This window comes from Oncorhynchus tshawytscha, unplaced genomic scaffold (genome assembly GCF_018296145.1).
Source record: "Oncorhynchus tshawytscha isolate Ot180627B unplaced genomic scaffold, Otsh_v2.0 Un_contig_4803_pilon_pilon, whole genome shotgun sequence".
NCBI classification, from domain to species: Eukaryota; Metazoa; Chordata; class Actinopteri; order Salmoniformes; family Salmonidae; genus Oncorhynchus; species Oncorhynchus tshawytscha.
In genome coordinates, this window is record NW_024609813.1 from 494,946 (window position 1) to 512,647 (window position 17,702).

At 39.9% G+C, this 17,702-nt stretch overlaps 2 protein-coding genes across 4 annotated transcripts in view; one reads left to right on the plus strand and one right to left on the minus strand.

Annotated features, from left to right (window-relative positions):
* Positions 1 to 7,592: 7,592 nt before the first annotated feature.
* cdkn2a/b (cyclin-dependent kinase inhibitor 2A/B (p15, inhibits CDK4)) lies at positions 7,593 to 17,593 on the plus strand. 2 transcript variants are annotated; one of them, XM_024407324.2, is made up of 2 exons: positions 7,593 to 8,295; positions 9,454 to 10,078. In XM_024407324.2, the coding sequence occupies exons 1-2, from the start codon at positions 8,167 to 8,169 to the stop codon at positions 9,703 to 9,705; spliced, it is 381 nt and encodes a 126-aa protein (XP_024263092.1). In that variant the 5' UTR covers positions 7,593 to 8,166; the 3' UTR covers positions 9,706 to 10,078. The 2 variants fall into 2 exon arrangements, 1 of the variants encoding a protein (XP_024263092.1); XR_006082970.1 differs by lacking the exon at positions 9,454 to 10,078 and adding an exon at positions 16,184 to 17,593 and having other exon boundaries at positions 8,159 to 8,295.
* The window catches only part of LOC112238790 (methylthioadenosine phosphorylase), a 31,375-nt gene continuing 25,661 nt past the window's right edge, over positions 11,989 to 17,702 (minus strand). For both annotated transcript variants that reach the window (XM_024407323.2, XM_042318684.1), the window contains exons 7-8: positions 14,019 to 14,141; positions 11,989 to 13,266 (exon numbers count right to left, since the gene is read on the minus strand). In XM_024407323.2, the coding sequence (XP_024263091.2) occupies positions 13,225 to 13,266; positions 14,019 to 14,141 (165 nt within the window). In that variant the 3' untranslated portion in view covers positions 11,989 to 13,224. The remainder of the gene's footprint in view (positions 13,267 to 14,018; positions 14,142 to 17,702) is intronic.

Below are 17,702 nucleotides of genomic sequence, written 5' to 3' on the forward strand. Positions count from 1 at the left end.
AAAAGGTCAGGTAGGGTGGCAGGTAGCCTAGTGGTCAGAGCATTTGGCCAGTAACAGAAAGGTTGCTCGATTGAATCACCAAGCTGAGAAGGTAAAAATCTGTCTTTCTGCCCCTAAACAAGGCAGTTAACCCACTGTTTCTAGGCCGTCATTATAAATAAACATTTCTTCTTAACTGACTTGCCAAGTAAAATAAAGTTTAAATTTAAAAAATGTCAAAATGAAAAACAGGTCTCAAAACATGTTACCATGACAAACATGTCACCCGAGTGTGTGTGTCGTTCATTAAAGATATGGGCCTCGGATGTATGTCCCTTTGTGTTTGACATTCAGTGCATAGAGTAGGACAACAAAGACATCTGGAATGGCCATAGAGTGAATGTATGATGATGCGTCAACATAGTCAGGGTCAATGCAAGGTTAGAGAGATTAATTCCATTCTGGAACAGAACTTATTCTCTGTGTGTCTCACCTCAGACTGACCCATAATATGCATGCATCATCCACATCATCGCACGCACACACGCACAAACACACGCATGCACGCGCACACATACACACACACACACACAAACACATACACACACACAAACACACAAAACAAACACATTATTTGGAGTGGTATAACTTAATTTCCATTGATCCAAAATAGTAACAGTAATCCAAAATATTTGAACAGTAATCCAAAGCACCAGACTTCTCTAAACAGAGAGAACTTTGAGAAGGGGGGTGGAAGCAAACCGGTAAAATATACACACAAAAAAATGTCTATCGGTTTACTTGTTTATTAGCCAGGAAGTTAGGATTGAGGAATGTTTGTGTGAGCAGAGCTTCTTCCCGTTAACGCTGCTAAAACAGGAGTTTACGTCAGTGATGACGACTAGATGGAAGGGAAGTAGGCTCCTGTTGTCTGTTGCTAGACTTTAACATCTTGCTCTATTATGGGATTTCTGTATATTTTTACCTTCTGTGATCCAGCCGATGATGCCTCACGTTTGGTCTTTTTCCAACACACTGGCTGTCTCCTGGTCCTATTTTAGGGTTCATTGCCAAGGTCAAGTTTCTCACTCTGTGAACAAGACAGACAAAGCATTCACTGATCTACATAGACCGCTTCCTCTGAGAAAACTTGGTGTCTAACATAATTACTCTATCCTAACGTTGTATACAGGTTTTTTAAAAACATTTATTTATAAAGACGCAGGTCTCTGAGTTTGGATACTATACTGGCTGCTTCCCCTGACTTGGTTTCGATATGACAGCTGCACACTTAAAAAATCTACAACGCTACCATTAACAATAGTCTAGTCAGCAGAACAGGCCTCTGGACCAGTGATACAGTACAGTCAGTGACTCACAGTAAGGTTTACCCACAAACACTGTTCAGCATTGTCTTCAACCCAGAAGAAGGCATTGCGTTGCTGAAATGTTGGTTATGAGGTTTACCCATTAAATGGTTGGAAACATATATAGTGTCTTTCTTTCTACACAACATCATCCTCAAATAACATTTGAACAGGTCTCTCTAGTGAAATCTGTTTGGTATCTCAACGAAACAAAGCAATACATTGTCTTTGATACCTCCTTCAATGGAAACATACCTACTGTACTGACATTGTATTCAAGAAGCATTTAATGCATGTCTGCTGTAACTTTTTTCCTATGGAAACTAACCCACTGAACAGACGTACAGCATTCCAAAGCCAACATGGCCGACACTTTATCACCCATAAACTGGAATTTGAATGCTTATGTCGTGTCAGAGAACGTCCCTGTGTGTCTGACCCAAGTCATGGTATGTGTTTTCTCCTTTGATATAATCTGTTCTAACTATAGATAGCAGAGGAGGGTGTGTCTGTGTACTATAGTACACAAAGTCTGCTCAGGACACATGACTCAGTCAAACCCTATCTGGCAGAAGTAAATTACACACAGCTGGGAGAGACGTTGAAGTGCTGAAGAGAGCAACCATGAAGCACACAGGTAAACCCTATACTGGAAGTTGCACACAAGAGCTAAGAACATGATTATGAATAAACTCGCAAAACTGAAAATGCATTTCAAACCAGATTTGTTTGTGTTAGGCTTGAAATGTATTGAATTACATTGTAACACAATATTAACACAATGAATGCATTTTCACGCCTAGGTGAGGACAAGGGAGTCCTTAGGATTAGGGGTGGCAGGTAGCCTAGCAGTTAAGAGCATTGAGCCAGTAACCAAAATGTCAATGGTTTGAATCCCCAAGCTGACTAGGTAAAAATAAAAAGAATATGCCGATGTGCCCTTGAGCAAGGCACAAATGTAAAAGGATTAGTCTGTGGATGACTCCTATCATTCAGGGTGGGCTATAAGCTCCAGGGACAGTATGAGAAATGAAAACAATGTGAAAGTAGAACTAAGGCACAGTGGCTCCCTCTCATCGGAGCATAGTGAAATACCACATGTTGGCACGGTTAATACGCCAGAAACAAGAGGTTATTAATATCATCAGTGTGTCTCGTCAGGGTGAGTGGGAGAGTTGGCTGGCTCATACTGTCTCTGTCTGCCTGTACAAGCATGGGATCCCACAGGGTGGAGGCAAAGCCAAGCATTTGCAGTCAGACAAGCATCTCTGACAACACTTCTATTCAACTGAAACAATAACGCACATACTGCACACTCTTACATGTTTGTTATAGAACTATGTTGTGATCAATTCAAACTGAACCCCCCTGGGAAACAGAAACTATACCTATTACTGAAACTGAGAACTGAAATCAATTACTAATCACTTGTCCTGTACAAATTTTCAAAATTCATAAAGATAAATTACTCAACATTTAAGGCTCTCGAATGCTGAGATTATTTTGAAGTGGTAAAGGATGGAAGTGCTGGAAGGGTGTGAAATGGTCAATAGAAAGGGGCTTTCAAGAAAACAGCCCAGACAAGGTGACATCATTCATCTGGAATCAGAATGGAGGTATTCCCCTTCTTGGCTTGTCTGGGAAGTGTTGGATCATTGGGCAGTAGGCAGCACTAAGATGTTAGGGGAATGTAGGGAATATTCAGCACAGCCGTGGTTTAAATAGAGTTCAGGACATTGGATTTGCAGGAGGAGGGTTCACATTTTTCACATGTTTTCATTCATTGCTAAGGCCACCATGCAAAGTCCAAATATTCCTATTCTGGAGGAAGACCAAGACAACCTAGTTATCACTTTAAAAGCAGTTTCTCTTAAATGATTACAGAGGCTTCTATCTAAAGTCCTCCTGTCTAAGCAAATGTGTTCATTTTAGCACTGAGCAGGAGATTTTTCTAACCATGGAGTTCAAAGCCCTCTGATGTCATCATCCTGCATCCAAGCCCCATAGAGAAAAACCGCCGAGTCAGTCAGAGCACTTTGATGAGCGGCTGGGCCTGTTATTAAAACTGATCTTCAATGTTTAACTGTCTTCAAAGCACATTCCTGACTGTGTAAAAAATGTCTGTTGTGTACCCTGCTGTAGTTTGGATGTTTACAGTACACGAATGGGCTTGACCTGTACACTTTCTTAGGCCTTATTGTATGGAGGAGTCCTTTTTTAACTCGCTTGCGGCATCAATAGTGAAGGGGGACTTCCAAACCAACTCACCTCCGCCCACGCCAAACCTCAATCACGACAGGCTACGAACCCTCAGACTATTAACACAATGGCATTCCACACAGAACACATAATGTACATTTACCCAGACAGACCTGACAACAAGGCAGGGAGCGCCTTGACACACACTTACTCTTCATTCATCATCATCATCCTCAGTTAAAATAATCTCGCTACCAAAGAATCTTCTCAAGATCGAGAGATTCCACTTTGGCCTTAGACGAATAAGAACAAACATTTTCCCTTTTGCTTTTGATTAGCTGCATATGGATTTTATTTATTTAGTGACTGCAAATTCCCTAAGTCAAGTCCTTTAAATTGCTTCCGGTCCTTCTGAAGAATGTGGAATCACACACACTAACAGCCAAAACTTTGTTTTTGCTCTTGCTGCTTCTATATGAATAAAATAGCATATACAGTGCCTTCAGAAAGTATTCACACTCTTTGACTTTTTCAACATTTTGTTGTGTTACAAAGTGGGATTCAAATGGATTGATTAAATTGTCATTTTTTTGTCAACAATCTACACAAAATACTCTGTAATGTCAAAGTGGAAGAAAAATGTGAACATATAAAAAAATAAATGAAAATATATCTTGATCCGATAATTATTCAACCCACTGAGTCAACACACGTTAGAATTACCTTTGGCAGCGATTACAGCTGTGAGTCCTTCTGGGTAAGTCTCTAAGACCTTTCCCCACCTGGATTGTGCAACATTTGCCCATTATTCTTTAAAAAATTCTTCAAGCTCTGTCAAATTGGTTGTTGATCATTGCTAGACAACCATTTTCAGGTCTTGCCATAGATTTTCAAGCACATTTTATTCAAAACTGCAAGTTGGCCACTCAGGAACATTCACTGTCTTATTGGTAAGCAACTCCAGTGTAGATTTTGCGATTTTGCCTGTGCATTGCTATATTCCATTTATTTTTTACCCTGAAAAACTCCCCAGTACTTAATGATTGTAAGCCTACCCATAACATGATGCAGCCACCACTATGCTTTAAAATATGGAGAGTGGTACTCAGTAATGTTTTGTATTGGATTTGTCCCAAATACAGTGCCTTGCGAAAGTATTCGGCCCCCTTGAACTTTGCGACCTTTTGCCACATTTCAGGCTTCAAACATAAAGATATAAAACTGTATTTTTTTGTGAAGAATCAACAACAAGTGGGACACAATCATGAAGTGGAACGACATTTATTGGATATTTCAAACTTTTTTAACAAATCAAAAACTGAAAAATTGGGCGTGCAAAATTATTCAGCCCCCTTAAGTTAATACTTTGTAGTGCCACCTTTTGCTGCGATTACAGCTGTAAGTCGCTTGGGGTATGTCTCTATCAGTTTTGCACATCGAGAGACTGAAATTTTTTTCCCATTCCTCCTTGCAAAACAGCTCGAGCTCAGTGAGGTTGGATGGAGAGCATTTGTGAACAGCAGTTTTCAGTTCTTTCCACAGATTCTCGATTGGATTCAGGTCTGGACTTTGACTTGGCCATTCTAACACCTGGATATGTTTATTTTTGAACCATTCCATTGTAGATTTTGCTTTATGTTTTGGATCATTGTCTTGTTGGAAGACAAATCTCCGTCCCAGTCTCACGTCTTTTGCAGACTCCATCAGGTTTTCTTCCAGAATGGTCCTGTATTTGGCTCCATCCATCTTCCCATCAATTTTAACCATCTTCCCTGTCCCTGCTGAAGAAAAGCAGGCCCAAACCATGATGCTGCCACCACCATGTTTGACAGTGGGGATGGTGTGTTCAGGGTGATGAGCTGTGTTGCTTTTACACCAAACATAACGTTTTGCATTGTTGCCAAAAAGTTCAATTTTGGTTTCATCTGACCAGAGCACCTTCTTCCACATGTTTGGGGTGTCTCCCAGGTGGCTTGTGGCAAACTTTAAACGACACTTTTTATAGATATCTTTAAGAAATGGCTTTCTTCTTGCCACTCTTCCATAAAGGCCAGATTTGTGCAATATACGACTGATTGTTGTCCTATGGACAGAGTCTCCCACCTCAGCTGTAGATCTCTGCAGTTCATCCAGAGTGATCATGGGCCTTTTTGCTGCATCTCTGATCAGTCTTCTCCTTGTATGAGCTGAAAGTTTAGAGGGACGGCCAGGTCTTGGTAGATTTGCAGTGGTCTGATACTCCTTCCATTTCAATATTATCGCTTGCACAGTGCTCCTTGGGATGTTTAAAGCTTGGGAAATCTTTTTGTATCCAAATCCGGCTTTAAACTTCTTCACAACAGTATCTCGGACCTGCCTGGTGTGTTCCTTGTTCTTCATGATGCTCTCTGCGCTTTTAACAGACCTCTGAGACTATCACAGTGCAGGTGCATTTATACGGAGACTTGATTACACACAGGTGGATTGTATTTATCATCATTAGTCATTTAGGTCAACATTGGATCATTCAGAGATCCTCACTGAACTGCTGGAGAGAGTTTGCTGCACTGAAAGTAAAGGGGCTGAATAATTTTGCACGCCCAATTTTTCAGTTTTTGATTTGTTAAAAAAGTTTGAAATATCCAATAAATGTCGTTCCACTTCATGATTGTTTCCCACTTGTTGTTGATTCTTCACAAAAAAATACAGTTTTATATCTTTATGTTTGAAGCCTGAAATGTGGCAAAAGGTCGCAAAGTTCAAGGGGGCCGAATACTTTCGCAAGGCACTGTATAACATTTTGTATTCAGGACAAAAAGTGATTTTTTTGCAGTATTACTTCAGTGCCTTGATGCAAACAGAACGCAGGTTTTATAATATTTTATTCCTGTACAGGCGTCCTTCTTCTCGCTCTAGTATTGTAGAGTAACTACAATGTTGTTGATACATCCTCAATTTTCTCCTATCACAGCCATTAAACTCTGTAACTTTTTAAAGTCACCATTGGCCCCTGATTGGTTTCCTTCCTCTCCAGTTAGTAAAGGACACCTGTATATTTATTCAGTGCATTGATACACCGTCCAAAGTGTAATTAATAACTTCACCATGCTTAAAATTATATTCAATGTCTGCTTTTTTTTTTACCCAACTACCAATAGCTCCCCATTGGAAAACCTCCCTGGTCTTTGTGGTAGAAACTGTGTTTGAAATTCACTGCTCGACTGAGGGACCTTACAGATCATTTTATGTGTGGGGTACAGAGATGAGGTAGTCATTCAGAAATCATGTTAAACACTATATTGCACACAGACTGAGTCCTAACCCTAACTTATTATGTGACTTGTTAAGCACATTTTTACTCCTGACCATATTTAGGTTTGCCGTAACAAAGCGGTTGAATACTTATTGACTCAAGACATTTCAACTTTTAATTTTTAATTTATTAGCAACATTTTCGAAAAACATAATTCCACGTTGACATTATGGGGTATTATGTGTAGGGCAGTGACAAAAATTATCTCTGTAACACAACAACATTTGGGAAAAGTCAAGTGTTGTGAATACTTTCTGAAGGCACTGCAAGACCTTTGAAAGTCCAGGACCTCTACATCCTGCTTCTTCACCTGGCTTATGGTCTGAGACCACCCACCCGGGCAGCTGATGAAACGGAGGAGTATTTATGTATAATAACGCCCTTTTGTGGGGAAAACTCATTATGATTGGCTGGGCCTTGCTCCTCAGTGGGTGGGCCTATGCCTTCCAAAGCCCACCCATGGCTGCGCCCTGCCCATTCGTGAAATCCATAGATTAGGGCCTAATTTATTTATTTCAATTGACTGATTTCCTTTGAAATAGTTGCATGTTGCTTTTATATTTTCGTTCAGTATATAACGTGCACAATTGCTTTAGCCTACATTATTGAATACATCAATAGGTGCATAGCAAACAGACATGTTCCTCAATAGTATTGACATTGAGGCTAAAGGTCTACATTCAGAAAGCAGCTGAGTTCTATGGTGATTGTCACCTGCTGTGTCATAACGCGGGTGTAACCAGCATTCTGTACTATCGGAGCGTGTAGTGAGGCACGCGTTGCAATAATATCTGCCAGAGACGGTGATACATTGTAGCAGTAGATTGCAGCGCATACAGTTCTTTTATAACAACAAATGTGGCGACATTGTAGCAGCATAGGTTTCATATTGATATCCAACACCTTGGTTATAGACGATTTGACGAAGCATTTGTCCCACTGTTTTTCCACTGTAAACTCTACAGTCAACTCGCTCTCTTCCTGGTACTGTGTTCTTTAGAGCTCCAAAAGAGCATGCGCGACTGGTTAGATCTGCTGCAGAATGACGTCAGCAATTCAAAACACAGGCAAGTCCAGACACACTACCGTCTGATCGGTCATACGATGTACGCTTTAATTTATTCTAGCCAACTGACCGAGGATCTTTCTATCACGTTACATGCGAATGAAGCCTGAAAGAGGAAACGTCAACGACTGTTTTGGCTTTTTTCGAAGGAATATAATTTTGCGCGAGATGTCCGGATATTGACATTGTAAAGCTACCTGTCAAAGGAATCTGTGAAGTGCTGGACTGTTATTGACACGAGCCGAGCGGTGTTGTCTCTGCTCATGACGATGCCTCTCGAGGATGATCTAGCCTCAGCAGCCGCAACTGGCAACACCAATCGTGTTAAAATTCTATTACAAAGTGGAGTGGACGTCAACGGTGTAAACTGCTTTGGACGGACACCTCTGCAGGTAAGTGTCTCGCGCTACGCTCTAGTCGTCGTCCTTATTGGTTAAGATCGTGTCGTGATTATTGTAAAAGAGAGTAAATATTCAACGGTGTCATCAATATTTTAGCGTTGCAGAGACTGCCCATGCCGCTTTGTTTAAAAAAAATCGACTGTTTTAGGTTGAAAACATAAACTGCCTTAACAAATTACTAGAATAGCATGTCATACTGTGAAATTATTTGCATGGGAGCTATATTACCTTTGTTATATATTCTATATATTTTAATGTGCTTTATTTGCGTCATAGTTTAGTCTGTTGCGCCTCAGGAACCGAGTGATGGGAATGGTGTGCAATTGCCCGTGGTTTCTATAGGCCTGCCATTAACTTTTATGAAGTCCAAATTGTTACTTCTATTGTTGGAAATATTTCCATGAGTTTGTCTTTCAAATAAACATAGAAATAATTCGATATTATACTCTATCAAAATGGTCCATGGCATTACCATTGTAAGCTATATCGGGGCAATGGAGGATGCATGCAGGTCACCACACCCAACCTTCCAAACTCAAAATTGCTCTCCCAAAAATGGCCAAAGTTATCCATATAACATGATATATCTTATTTTAAATTATTAATATGTTCAGATTTAATGACTTACTCTAAAAATACAAAAAAATGTCCTCGGGCTGCTATCAAAATGCCAAGGCTGTCTCTTCCTATCTATATTTGGCCTTAACTTTGATAGCCCTACATTTTTAATGCTTTTTAGGTTTGCTACAATACGAAAGGTGTGGCTGCATTTAAAATAAGTAAAATTGAAATCATAAGAAATTGTAGGCCGACTTATACCCTTTAACAATGTTATAGCATCAGTTGGGCCTAACTGCTTTTTTTGTAATTTAGATCCATTATTATATTGTTATTAAATTGTTAAGTGAATAACAGCACCGACATTGTTGGATCATTAAAACACTTTAAACAATCTGAAACGAAAAGCATGCGCTTTTATGGTCTGATAGAACTATAGGCATAATGTATTATTTAGTGTTATTCAAATGTCCCTCTAAATAACGTATTACACACCATGGCAACATTATTTTCCTCGCAAATATAGGCATATTTATGAAATATTCTAACAGAAGATCTGTAAGTAAAATCAACTGGATTTGTATTTCCTAGGTGATGATGATGGGCAGTTCACCAGTGGCGCAGTTGTTACTAATGCAAGGAGCGGATCCTAATATCGCAGACCGACACACTGGGACTACGCCGTTACACGATGCCGCCAGGATGGGCTTTTTGGACACGGTAGAGATCCTTGTCCAATTCCTCGCCGATCCGAACAGCCGGGACAATCGGAACTGCCGGCCAATCGATTTGGCAATAGAAAGTGGACATAATAATGTCGTTGCGTTTCTGAAGGCTTTGTGAAATCAAAGATGCGTTGTATTTATTTGTGTGACGATTTTATTGTATAGAATACGGATGTATATTCTAGACCCATTCATTTGTTAAATACTTTTTCTCTCTCGATAAAACAACGTTTTATTTATGCCTCTCAAAGAGTATTGCACTTATGCACTTAATCAACGGTTTGTTAATTAGGCTTAAGATTTATAAGTACATGTAACATTTGTTTTTAGTGTTAAGTTGTATTTTTTTTGTTTGTTATTTTAAATCATGTAATAATCACAGATAGACTGCTTTGGCGTTGCTATAGGAAAATATATACTCTACAATATTGATAAGGTGAGGAATTTACTTTACCAAAAATAAAAGCGCACAGGTGTTGATACCTTCAGTACAACGTTTGAACTTTTGATTGGAGAAATAATTGTTTTTTATCAAATTGCATTAGGCCTATATGATGAGTTTGTATCTTATTTTAGAAATGAACTCTTCTAAAATAACGAATTATTAGAAACCCCAAAGTAAAAATGTATGTGGGGTATGAATTTGTGTATTTTGATAATAATCCATAATCGTTTATATTAAGACAAGTGTTATTCGGACATTTGGAAATGGGTCTGGACTTCCTGTAGATAAAGCTGATGTTTGGATTTGGAATAATTCCGAGAACAATATTTCATGCCAAACCTAAAGTTGGTCACTTCGATTCTGAATTATTTAAGTAGACCTACCTACTTAAATATGTATTTGAAATCCAGAAGTTTCGCTACAATGCATCGACATTGAACGAAATGTTTAACTTTTCATCAAAAGGAAATAATCTAAATAATGAAAGGATCTAGACCACAATGAATTAGCGTGTCCATTCGTGAGATAAGGTGTGTCCCTTCAGCTCGATAACCAACTATTTACTTGTTATTTTTTACAACTTAAACATACCTTTTATTTAGGCCTACTATAATGGGAACATTCTTGTTCTGTTTAAACGAATGTTTGGATAGGCTGCGAGAACTATTGTGTTTATTTAACACCACTCAAACTCAACTCTGGACCTCGAAGCCAGTTCCACTAAGTGTTTTAATTGTTCCCCTCTAATCAGGGACTGATTTAGACCTGGGTCACAAGGTGGGTTCAATTTATTATCAGGTAGAATAGAAAACCGACAGGCTCCGGTCCTCGTAGGGTAAGAGTTGAATACCCCTGGCCCTACACAATAGCCCAGTTATTTCAAATTCAATATCATTAAACGTATTTATATTTCACTGTGAAATAAACACTCATGAGACTGTGTGTGTAACTTACTGTACAAGAGTAGATGGCAAAGTGGGCGTCGCCTGAAAATTCAAATAGTACATTGTACTAATAATGCAAGAATTTGGTTCATGGGCCTAATATGCCTACTTTTTGCTTGAATATAAATTATTTATCGTTCCGCCATGTTGCTACATTTTATTTGAAAGGTCAATTTAAACTAGACCATTGTAAAAGCAAAAGAAAGCGCTCTCTTTTGGGGTCAAAACACACTTGCTTTGTGTATGAGAGAAGCATAACCAAAGCATTGGATGTCGACGTATGACGCCCCATGCAGTTTCTCTTATCATTTCGCACCAGGCCAGCGGGAAGCCACAAATAACTTTGGAACACTGGTACAAAATGTTGCATGCACGATCAACAAGGCAGGAATGAATGCTTAGAACCCCGCCATTCGTGCTCAGTCTGACTGAAATCATGTTATTAGCCTATTAGACCGCTGTAACACTAGCAGTCATGACAAAGTATCACATTTGTCATGAGGATACATTTTAGCAGTGGCATTTTTATTGGAAACATTTAGTAGACCAACATGAGGGAGGCAATACAATGTTTGTTATTGGACATTTTGAAGCAAATTTCACAAGCCTAATTAATTAAATAGTAAAATATATGCATTCGTCTATTTTTAAGGAGGCTATATTTAAACCATGTGCTCTTCTTGAAGTTTGTCATTTAAAAGTATTTATTTGCGTGCGTTAAGCTGCATCATGTTCACTACCTCTAGTCAGTCTAGTTCTTGATCTTCATCTTTCTCCGAGTCAATCGTATTTGAATGGTGACAACTTGTCACTAAAGGTACCAAGATGAGATAAAGGGAGAATCTTATAAGCATCTGGCATTTTGCAAAAGTACCTATCATTTCACTTGTAACAGAAGTGACATTATGCAAACATAATTACAGGAAGTCCAATGTTGAGCCATATGCGTCACTTCAAACAAGTGTTAGGTTAAGGTTCTAGCTAACTTCCTGATTAAAAAAATGAAAGCACATTTCCAATCTACATAACTTTATTGATTTTGTCACACTTGCAAACACATTTGACCTGTACATGCAGTTGAACACAATCATAACTGAATATCCACCATCATGTTGACTGTTAAGCCTACTTCCTGAAGTGAACCCTATTAGCACATTATAATACTGCAGCTGTGAATCCATGTAAAAATAAATGCTAGGTTAACATGAAGTATTTTGAAATGGTTTTAGATGATCCCGTCACATGAGACAGATCGATAATGCCCTCAGTGGAAGTCTTTCTTAATGAAACAAGGCGTTTTATTTTATGGAAAGTATATGAGCCATGAATCCACTATTCCCTCACCTAATAATTAGGAGTAAAGAGCCACGAATCTATCAACAATGTGGTTTGACCTTGTTTCAGGGCAACAAAGTGGGAAAACAGTATGGTGAAGTTGGTCTTCAGCCAGTTCAGCCAGTTTAGCATTTCCCCCACTAAATGGTTAGGATTGGGGAAGCTGATCCTAGATATGTACCTAAACTAAACTTCACCCCAGAGCCGGATAAACAGGCTTGAGGCTTTATCAACGGAAGTGGCAGTTGCTTTTGATTGAATGTCCTGTTCCAATTATACTCGGTGCAAAAGTCTTGTTGGTCATAGACCTACATGTACAGACCATACCGGTTACAAACAATCCATGAAAACAACCAACTAAGTCCTTTAACCTTTCTTTCAGAAGACATACATTTTAGAATGTAACTATGCATTAAAGTATCTACAGTATGAAAACATGGCTGAACAGTATACAAACAGTGACTCTCATATATCTATGAGAGAGAGAGAGAGAGAGATTTACCCTTATTTTAGCAGGGATCTTTTAGGTGACCACAGAGTCAGGACACCTATCTGAAAATGGGCATTGGGAACTTTTTTTTTTGACCAGAAGAAAGAATGCCTCCTATTCACCCTCCAACACCACTTCCAGCAGCATCTGGTCTCCCATCCAGGAACAACCCTGCTTAGCTTCAGAGGCAAGCCAGCAGTGGGATGCAGAATGGTATGCTTCTGGCAAACAATGTAATGTTACTCAAATGTGTTGTGAAATCCTGGCAAATGTACAGTAATGAAAACATGCATATCAGGCACTTTCTTGTGATTCACTGATGAGGAATCGAGAGAGAGATGAATCCATTGTTGGTATTGGTGGCTGGTGTGTTGCAAGTCATTCTCTGATATACAGGGGTGGCGAGAGGCTTTTCGGTGGTTCTCAATGTTGTTTTGGTAGCATTATTGAGGATTGGGCTGTTGTCTGAAAGAAACCAAACACACACTAAATAGTAGCAGAGGTACTAACAAAAACAGTTTAGAAAATATACATATCGCAATCTGTTAGTAAAACTAACTAATACGTTTGTTTTGAGTGTTTGCGTCACGAAGCATGCCATACTGGAATTTCTGTTTAGCACGTCAAATTACAGTCACCATCTCACTGACTGAAGTCTCATTGAGGATGAATAATGAAGCGAGGGTAAGCCTAAGGGCCTTTACATTATGGCTCATTGGGTTCAGAGCCAGGTGTCCTGAGGGAAATCACCTTGAACACCAGAGCTGGGTTCACATAGCATTTATTTCTTATCACTTTTGGGACTATTCCATTAGTTCTATAAGCAGGATTCACTAGGTTCAGAGCTAGACGTCCTAAAATACATCCCCTTTAAATACAGACCAGAAACCTAACATGGAGGCATCAAGACAGGTCATTTTATCACCCAATAACTGTCCAATGTGGATGCAGGCCAACTCAGCAGTGAGTAACTGTGAATAAGCAGTGAGTAACTCAGTGAGAATGTGCTTACTGAGCATTTGACCTAGTAGAAAGACACTGAACAGCACCAGCTCTCCTACAAACCCATATGGTTGCACGTTGCTGTGTTGACTTGGTAAGAAGGAAAAAAATAAAGCACTTAATTGCCTGAGGATAAATAATGTTTAATTATATATAATTCTATTTAAACCCCCCTGTAGAGATGAACCTGGGTACATTACAATGGTAAATCTTACCTTCAGAGCCTTTATGGTGTGGGTCCAGTCCTGGGTGCAAATCAGGGGGATAGCAGTGAGCAGGATACTGCTGGCCTTGTTGGCATTCTCCTTCATAGTCTTCAGGACGTTGTCGACGCAGACCTGGTACAGCCAGGAAATACATTTAATGAATACGTTTTTTTTGTGGGATTGAGGTGCTTAACTCGGTAAATTCTAGTCACATTCTGAATATGGAGAAAGATGGCGACTGACAGCCTTAAACACTTGCAAGACCAAAGGAGGTGCCTCACAATGTGAGACGCAAACATTTATAAAATACCGTTGTCAAAAGGTTAGGTTATTAATAAAAATGTGTACATTTCTTCTTGTCAATATCCGGGCTGCTACACCATTTTTTCTCTTTCATTTTAAGAAGAGTAATATTATCTCCCGAGTGGCGCAGTGGTCTGACACTGCATCTCAGTGCAAAAGCTTCACTGCAGTACCTGGTTCGAATCGAAGCTGCATTACATCCAGCCGTGACTGGGAGTCCCATAGGGCACAATTGGCCCAGCGTCACCCGGGTTTGGCCGTCATTGTAAATAATAACTTACTTGTCTAGTTAAAGGGTTACATTTTTTACAGTATAACCAAGGCTGTTCGAAGCAGGCGCTTCATAAAAATAATTATCTGTGGAAACGGACAACAAAAACGCCCTCCTGAACACACAAATACATGGCTTGTTGTGTAATTACATGCGTTAACTTAATCCATGATATTATCGCCCATTGCTATTGCTGATGAAAATTAACCTCAGTACACTGACAAGTCATCGTGAAAGATCGTAGTGCCACGCCTGGACAGTCACAGAGCCGGTCGGACACGTTAAGACCTGGAGCTACTGTCAACATTACTTTCACTTTCCTTTCTTACCCGTCTCGTGATTGTCTTCAGGCAACCGCATTCGAACGTCAATTTCATTTTGAACTTGGGCGCAAAAAATAAAAATCTTTCAACCCAAGCCTCAGTTGAAATATTGTGAGGTACAAAATAAACACATCTGTGAATTAAAGCGCTTAGCCCAGTTCACACAGACATCCTACACTGTACTGTAGCCTACAGGTTCAGTTTGAGTGCGCAATGAGCATGGTTCAATAGCAGGCATTTATTTCATACTACGATTTTCCATGTGTTTTGTGCCTTCATGCGTTTTAGGATTTACACCTTGCAGAGTGCAATACGGGGTGCTCTGAAAGCTAGGCCAAAACTCTTTAAACATTGGCAGCTAGCCCGTGGAGTGATTTCTATAGGACAGTTTGCTTAGATAAGACTATAAAATAAGACCGGTATGAAACACCTGTACTCCTTAAAGCATGGTACAGCTCAAGTAAAAGGGAGTATGAAAATCACTTAAAGATAATCTAATGGTCTGTTAAACCCTTGCTTGTTGTGTAATTACCTACCTCTGTCCTTCACTCCATCATCATAATGATAACACATGACAATAACTGAAACACAGAGAGTGGTATCAATCTCTGTCAGACAGAGAGTGATGTGTCCATGGAGACTTTGGACACAGCAGCTCCAATGACATCAAGATTATATCCCAAATAGCACCTGGTCACCTATTTAGTGCACTACTTTTGACCAAGCAAGGGCTGCATCAAGCTGTGATACATATAACTACTTACAGTACAGTAAATAATGATAGAACCCCATTATAATACATACGGCTACAAAGCCATGACTCCACAGGATAAGATCAACATGGTTGAGGCAATGCAGGATAGAAGGCAATCCTTTTCACTATTAATATTTAGATTGGGGCAAAACATGTAAACAATTTGATCTAATCATACATGTATTATTGGCTACATTGAGATAACTACTATGATGAAATCAGAGAAATTGTTCCTACACTCACTGTCGACTAGGCTAAATGCCATGCAGCTCCAGACAGCATGCCGTTTATAACAAGACGATACAGTTGGGGTGTGCCACCCAAGATAGTACGTTACCATGGAACTCCAAGGGACATTCACTTATACAACCTTTTAATGATTGATGCACTACAACATAAGACCAAGTTACTTTGTGAAATGTAGCACAGTGACCACATGTGACCAGCAAAAACATTTGTTGTTGTTGTGTGCCCTAATGAACACACCCCTGAACTGAGGGTCTGTTTTGTTGTGATCTCTCAGGCCCTGTGGACAACTGCATACCGGTGACTCAACCTCAGCTGGCAGGACTCACACCGGAGGCTGGCAGGCTCACAGCGAGGGAAGGCGTAGATAGGGCGGAAGGATGTGGCGAGAGGGTGTGCAACAGGAGGGGGAAGGAGGGGGAGGGGTGGCCAGGAGGTCAGCTGCAGGAACTAGGAAGGGGAAGCTGAGCCTCCCCCAGACATAATTTATCAACTGGATGGTGGGTGACAGTCACTCACTCGGAAGCTGTTGTGTGTGCGCGCATGTATGTGGTACTTCAGAGTGATATAATAATCAGGCGGAAGAATTAGAAACGTGCTGACGAGGAGGAAATTTATACCAGACAAAATGTCATTGTGCAATTTCAAATCCCGAAAAATACTATTTGCATTTGTTTTGCTACAGCTTTGTGACAAAGGCATGTGACTATTTAGTTATTAACATGAGACATTTTGAATTCCTGCTTTGTTTATGTACGAATATAAATGCATTTAAATCAGATTGAGTCGACCTCTAGGTCAGTGTGACAGCTGGAGTACACGTAGAGAGCCGTAAAACGGAACGGTCACTTCAGCCCTCATGTCACGGACGTTTTAGACACACTACCAAACAATGGCTCTTACTGATGGAGAAGTGACTAACTACACACACAGGATATTAAGGAAAAAAGGCTAGTTCTCATTTCAGGGAGAAATCGTTCTATGAAAAGTGTTCATGGAATTCACTGACGGTGACCTCTAACCTACATTTGATTTGACTCTAAATACCACGTGAGGCTAAATGTCAGGTCACCTTGTCAAGAATGTGGTGGAAAAGTCCAGAGCCCTGAGAAATTGAAACAATGAAAGCAGTAAGTGTTTTACTGTGGTAAAAATAAAAAGCTCTGACGCATTTCAGTTCTTAGTCACTAATTTTTTGCCTAATAATGCAGTTGGAAATGTCCAACTGCTGTGAAAGCGGATGTAAGACATATTACCAAGTAACAAGACAATTGACCACATGCAGTACATGAACGCGTCATCTTAGTGAAACGGGTGCATTTGCATAACAATTTTCCAGATAACCTGTGTTGTTGTGCAACTGAAAATTGAGGACATTCCAAAACATCTCTCCTCGAAACAGTTACAGAACCTCACACACACACTTGGGTAAACGCTTCTTCCCTGCAGCCTGGGTAGCTGACTAGCGGCTGCAAGCCACTGTCGGCGTTGGGCGTCGATGCGTATTCATCCCACTGCGAGTTTGACACGCTCTTCCGGTCTTCCCTGTCCTCTCATACTAACTTTCCTATCAATAAAATATGTAATGGAATAAAATCTCCACACACTCAGGATCAATGCACACATTTCATTGCATTTTGCACACACTGTATATAGACTTTCTTTTTTTCTACTGTGTCATTGCCTTGTTTATTGTGTTATTGGCTTGTTTATTGTTTACTTCATGTGTAACTCTGTGTTGTTGTCTGTGTCACACTGCTTTGCTTTATCTTGGCCAGTTCGCAGTTGTAAATGAG